The sequence below is a fragment of the Leucopleurus acutus genome, assembly GCF_964270905.1.
Source record: "Leucopleurus acutus genome assembly, chromosome: 10".
Taxonomy (NCBI): Eukaryota; Metazoa; Chordata; class Mammalia; order Artiodactyla; family Delphinidae; genus Leucopleurus; species Leucopleurus acutus.
The window spans coordinates 46,288,935-46,295,553 of record NC_139153.1 but is presented as its reverse complement, the minus strand read 5'-3'; the positions used below and the strand labels follow the sequence as shown (position 1 = coordinate 46,295,553).

The 6,619-nt window shown below is 43.7% G+C and overlaps 1 protein-coding gene across 1 annotated transcript; it reads right to left on the bottom strand.

The window, feature by feature from the left end:
* Positions 1 to 260: 260 nt before the first annotated feature.
* SS18L2 (SS18 like 2) lies at positions 261 to 3,297 on the bottom strand. The gene is made up of 3 exons (XM_082847920.1): positions 3,154 to 3,297; positions 2,840 to 2,916; positions 261 to 946 (listed from the first exon to the last, which is right to left on the bottom strand). Exons 1-3 carry the CDS (start codon positions 3,220 to 3,222, stop codon positions 859 to 861), a joined length of 234 nt encoding a protein of 77 aa, XP_082704046.1. The 5' UTR covers positions 3,223 to 3,297; the 3' UTR covers positions 261 to 858.
* Positions 3,298 to 6,619: the final 3,322 nt, after the last annotated feature.

The following is a 6,619-nucleotide window of genomic DNA, read 5'->3' as shown; positions in this document are numbered from 1 at the left end:
TTTACTACACCTAGCTCATAACGTTATGTCCTATCATATTTTTCCATGACTTTCTACTTTTCATCAAACTTACTATAAAAATGCTCGGGTTTAACTGCTTCTTTGGGTCTTCATTTCCTTATGAAGGCTCCCATGTCATATAAAACTTATATTAAATAAATTTGTATGCCTTTATTAATCTGTCTTTTGTTATAGAGGCCTAGCCAAGAACCTTAAAAGGATAGAAAGAAAAAGATATTCTTCCTCCCCTATCACATCTTCTATTAGATGATGTTAGATAATAATTAAGAATAACTGTTAATTGTGTTAGCAATGATAATGGTGTTGTTACATATATTTTTAAGTCTTTACACTTTTTCTCAAAAACCAAATGGAAGACTTATTACATGAAAATTTCTATACCTCATCATTTTTTTGTGGAAAGGCAAGCTTTATTTCAAAGCAACCTGAAAAGAGCAGTCAGGGGGTCCACAACCACAAACTGGTAGGAGGGCACACACAGTTACATGTCCATTGGCAGGGTCTCAGTCGGGAGTCTCGCCCAATACCTGCTCAGTTTCCTCTTCAGGTTGAAACTGAAAAGGTAGACTCGAAGATGCCCCTGATGTCCAAACACACTTATTTCAGGAAGGAGGACACCTGGAGTCAACTTAATTGAGCGAATCCGCTTAATTATTAAAATAAATATTCTCTCTGAGAATACGGTTAATTTAGTAGCTTTCTTTGCATTTTCACATTTTTAAAAGAGCTACAGAGGTTCCATTCACCTTCAAAGCAAGTGAGTTGGTAAGAATCCTGCCTCCATTTCCTAGGAAATAGATTACATTTGATTACTCCTCACAACAGCCAACTGGAAGATTATTCCATTGCTTTTGAAGCACTGGTTGGGTTGGCATCTGCGATGGTGGCCAAATAAATGAGATTTCTGTGTAACACATGCTGGTACCTATGGGTAAAAAACAGGTAAAAATTAGACGTTTGCTTTTACTGAACATGAAAAAAAACTGGAAAAGAATTTATCCACCCTAGTGAATGGCTCATCCACTGACTGGATCACTCAGTGTTGTCAACCTTCTTATTTAACATATTGAAGGAAAATACATCCAGAATCTTACTTGTTCTCACTTCTCACTTCCATAGCTACCTCTCTAGGCCAAGCCACTATCACTTCTTGCTTGGACTACTGGAGCAGTCTCCTAACCTGTCTCCCTGCTCTACCTTTGCACCCCTACTCTAATTATCCGCATAGCAGCCTGAGTGATCACTGTACAATTTAGGTCAAGACCATGTCATACCTCTGTTCAAAACCCTCCAAAGGCTCCCATCTCATTACGAGTAAAGCTGAGCCCTCATGGCCTATAAGGCCCTATATGATCAGGGCCTCTAGTTACCCTCTCTGATCTCATCTCCTACCACTTTCCCTTTACTCACCGAGTTCTGGCCAGAGTGGCCTCCTTGCTATGACTTGGAGATATCCAGCACGCTCTAGCCTGGGGGCTTTTCCACCTGATACTCTCTGATTCACCTATCTGCATAGCTGCTCCCCCACCTAAGGCATCTACTCAAATGTCACATCAAAGATACCTGGTATAAAGTAGTGCTCTTCCCCCCACTTACCCTGCTTTATTCTTATTCGAAGTGCTTAGTAGTATGTGCCTAATTATATGATTCTACAGTCTAGAAGGTAAGTTCCATGAAAGCAGAGCTGGTATCTGTTTTGGTACTGATTCCCCAGTGGCTGAAACAGTGCCTGGTACTCAGTATTACTTATAAAATATCTTGAACAGGGAATTCCCTGGCAGTTCGGTGGTTAGGACTTAATACTTCCGATGCAGGGGGCACGGTTTTGATCCCTGGTCAGGGAACTGAGATCCCGCATGCCACACAGCGCCCCCCCCCCCAAAAAAATTTTTTTTGAACAAACTTAAAGAAGGGACAAGACACTTCCATGATCAATGCACACTTACTATAATAGCGATTCTCAATCAGGGGGTAGAGCTCTCCACCTAGGAAGACAAATCAGGCTAGGGGGCAGGAAGCGTGGACGGTGCAGTGTGAAACGGTCCATTAGGAGATTTTGATAACTTTCTTACCCCATAGTTCGAGAATCACTGCACCAAATGGAGTGTTTTGCAACTATTTTCCATATAGAAAAATGAGAGTGTTTACTATAAACTGTACAAAAGCAAAGTACCAAATGCCAGTGTCCAATGTAAAGACTTACCCAAAGATGGATATCTCTACTATTCCACTGAGCTGTCCAGTGAGGGATTGTAGGTTACTTTTTTAGGGGGTGGGAAAAGCATGGCTTCGGTAACAATGAAATAAATTTTTTTGTTTCTGTAATAAATGGGGCATAATTCCTGGAACGACATTTAGAAAAGAGGCTGTTTTCTCTCATTTTGGCATATAGCTAGAGGGCACGTTAAATTACTGTGCCAAATTTACCTCTGTCTTAACCTGGAAATCTTTTATTGGTCTTTGCATGTGTTACAAGAAAAGTATGAGCCAGGGTTCCACGACCAGAAAGCAGCCACTGCTCTCATCATCTCCGGACACTAGTTTTCCGAGTGCTTTCCTCCCCATCCCTGTTGTCATCGGCTGACATGGCTTCACGTGAAGCAGTCTTTGTAATGAGCACAATTCAAGTTTTGAAGAGGGAGCCACGTCTGACTCCAAGCTTCACAGTGCACTGTCCGTATGGTCTTGGGCAGGTAACCTCTCTGAGCCTCATCTGCGATCAATCACTCAAGACTCCTAGTTCACGTCAGCTGCTGTATTCCTATAGTTTGGCTTCCCCGCCAAACTCATTGGTCAGGGGAATAGGGAGGGGACTTACTGGACGCATTCATTCGCCCGGCCTTTGTTCTGATATTCCACAATACAGCGGATCAACTGATCATTCTCCTCGAGGAGCTGAAAGATCAAAGGGTCAGTGCAGCACGACATCAGGCCGGCGGGGACAACTGCCTCCTTCCCCGCCCCCGCCCCAATGCCGGGATTACCAGCCCCTGCGCCTCTGCTGACTTCATTCCCATCTGACGGCAAGTCACCCTACGCACACCAGTCTCAGCTGCTTACTCCAGGAAGCTTCCAGCACCCGTAGCACTTCGGGATCTCTGCTAGGATCGCTCTGCCCGCATTAGCGCTCACCCGCTGGATAGTCTCCTGATTGACTTCCGCCTTGCCTCTCAGCCAGTCCGGCACGAAGGCCACCGACATCCCGGGAAGCCAGGTTGGAAGGCTGCCTCACGCTTGCAGACCCCTGCGCGTCTAGACCAGAGCTGACCAGCAGCCCTAGACGCCCTACAGCCGCAGCAAGGACCCAAGATAAGTGGGCATACGCTTTCGACGTTGATTGGGTCCTCCCACCTAGTGGGCGGGGAACAGGCGGAACGTCATTTGTGATTGGGCGCGCAAGAGCGATTCTCAGCGTCCTCCTCCGACTCTGCCCCTGGGGCTTCGGTGCTGTTTGTGGATATTTTGAGTTTGCGCAAGCTAGCCTCAGGGGCGGGGCCCGGCGTCAGCTCCTTGCCTTTTAGGCTTTGGGCCCTGCTTGTCTGCGGCAGCACCTTATCAAGGCTGGAACATGGATATCTGGCTCCAAATCCACACCTCTTTCAACACCACTCTGGTGCCTCCAGGCCTGCGTCTGGAGCCTGAACCCTGGGCATTGCCTTCTGCCAAGCCAAACCCTGCAGGGCCAAAGAAAACACCAGTGTCAGCTTTACCCTTTGCTGAGGGAGAAACTCGTCTATAGGCCTCTTTTTCCTTTGGGCCCTTCTTTTTTTTTTTTTTTTTTTTTAATCAGATTTACAACCCTAAAAAGCACTTTTCCCCAATTTACAGATGAGAAAACAGAGGTTAAGTTACTTGCCCAAGATCTCATAGGTACTAAGGGCAAAGTCAGTATCTGAACAGAAGCAGTCTGGCTTTAGAATTTTTGATCTCAACCACTGCCCTGCACAGCCTATGCACCATACTGCGGAGGTGGTTTGCTGCAAGATAAAGGGAGGAAGCTGGGCCAACCTCTTGGGCCACCCTGTTACTGCTGGCAACCACTAAAACTCTGAATTGGTTGTCTTCTCTTTTGTCTAGTCCATCCATGGTAAACATGGGAGCAAGGTTGGTTTTCTCTGTAGCAGAGAGTGAGAAGCAGCCACTTAATTTAGGAGGCAGATCTTGGAAGACTTTACTCCTCAAAAAGGGTTATCAGGGCATTTCTGACTTCTAGAGCTTCATTTTCCTGAGTGGTGGCCCTGATCCAGAGCAGGCTCATCTGCTTTGCTGCGCTCTCCCTCCACAATTCCCTTATTCATCCCTCGGAGGAGGTTTCATCCCATTTAACAGAGGGCTAAGTGTGAGTGATAAATTAGCTGTGGATGTGTACAGTTTGAGGTGATGTCTAATGGAGATGTTGAAGTTTGTGGCTGGCTGTTTGGCTGGAACTCAGGGCCAAGGACTGGGCTGGTGATGTAAACTTTGAGAAGGATCACTTGTGGAAACTGGCATCATCCTTGAAGCTACTTTGTCACCCTTTCACATCCAATTCATTACCAAGTCCTGTTGATCTTGCTCCTATATTTCTCTGCAGCCTGCCCAGTTCTCTTCCTTTTTACCACTGTTCCTGCCTAAGCTCCAGCTTCATCCTCTCTTGCCCAGTCAACTGCACTGGCATCCCAGCTGGTCCTACCACAGTTTCCATGAGACTTCTCCACTTTGATCTTAACATCAGCAGCCAAAGTGATTTTTACAAAATGCAAATCCAATCAGTTTTCCCCTGTCCCAAACTCTACCATGGCCTCCAAGAGCCTATATGGTCTTACCTCTTCTTCTCTCTCTAGTGGCTCCCACTCTACTCCTTTACTCTCTAAACTCTGAGTTTCAGCCAAAGCAGTCTTGAGGAAAAAAGCAGAGCTGGAGGAATCAGACTCCCTGACTTCAGACTATACTACAAAGCTACAGTAATCAAGACAATATGGTACTGGCACAAAAACAGAAATATAGATCAATGGAACAGGATAGAAAGCCCAGAGATAAACCCACACACCTATGGTCAACTAATCTATGACAAAGGAGGCAAGGATATACAATGGAGAAAAGACAGGCTCTTCAATAAGTGGTGCTGGGAAAACTGGACAGCTACATGTAGAAGAATGAAATTAGAACACTCCCTGACACCATACACAAAAGTAAACTCAAAATGGATTAGAGACTTAAATGTAAGACCAGACACTATAAAACTCTTAGAGGAAAACATAGAGGAAAACATAGGAAGAACACTCTTTGACATAAATCACAGAAAGATCTTTTTGATCCACCTCCTAGAGTAATAGAAATAAAAACAAAAATAAACAAATGGGACCTAATGAAACTGCAAAGCTTTTGCAAAGCAAAGGAAACTACAAACAAAACGAAAAGACAACCCTCAGAATGGGAGAAAATATTTGCAAATGAATCAACGGACAAAGGATTAATCTCCAAAATATATAAACAGCTTATGCAGCTCACTATTAAAAAAACAAAGAACCCAATCCAAAAGTGGGCAGAAGACCTAAATAGACATTTCTCCAAAGAAGACACACAGATGGCCAAGAAGCACATGAAAAGCTGCTCAACATCACTGATTATTAAATAAATGCAAATCAAAACTACAATGAGGTATCACCTCACACCAGTTAGAATGGGCATCATCAGAAAATCTACAAACAACAAATGCTGGAGAGGGTGTGGAGAAAAGGGAACCCTCTTGCGCTGTTGGTGGGAATGTCAATTGATACAGCCACTATGGAGAACAGTATGGAGGTTCCTTAAAAAACTAAAATAGAATTACCATATGACCCAGCAATTCCACTACTGGGCATATACCCAGAGAAAACCATAATTGAAAAAGACCCATGCACCCCAATGTTCACTGCAGCACTATTTACAATAGCCAGGTCATGGAAGCAACCTAAATGCCCATCAACAGACGAATGGATAAAGAAGATGTGGTACATATATACAATGGAATATTACTCAGCAGCCATAAAAAGGAACGAAATTGGCTCATTTGTAGAGACATGGATGGATCTAGAGACTGTCATACAGAGTGAAGTAAGTCAGAAAGAGAAAAACAAATATCGTATATTAAGGCATATATGTGGAACCTAGAAAAATGGTACAGATGAACCGGTTTGCAGGGTAGAAATAGAGACACAGATGTAGAGAACAAACGTATGGACACCAAGGGGGGAAAGCAGTGGGGGAGGGGAGGGGTGGTGGTGTGATGAATTGGGCGATTGGGATTGACATGTATACACTGATGTGTATAAAACTGATGACTAATAAGAACCTGCTGTATAAAAAATAACTAAAATAAAATTTAAATGATAAAAAGTAAAAATAAACTCTGAGTTACTTCTCTTTCTTTCCTTTTTTTTTTGGTGGGAAAATATACATAACACAAAACTTACCGTTTTAACCATTTGTAAATGTACAGTTCTGTGACATTTAGTACATTACATTGTTGTGCAACCACCATCTATTTCCAGAACTTTTTCATCTTTCCCAACTGAAATTATGTGCCTATTAAATAACTCCCCATCCACCTCCCCTCCCCACACCCCCATCCAGTGTT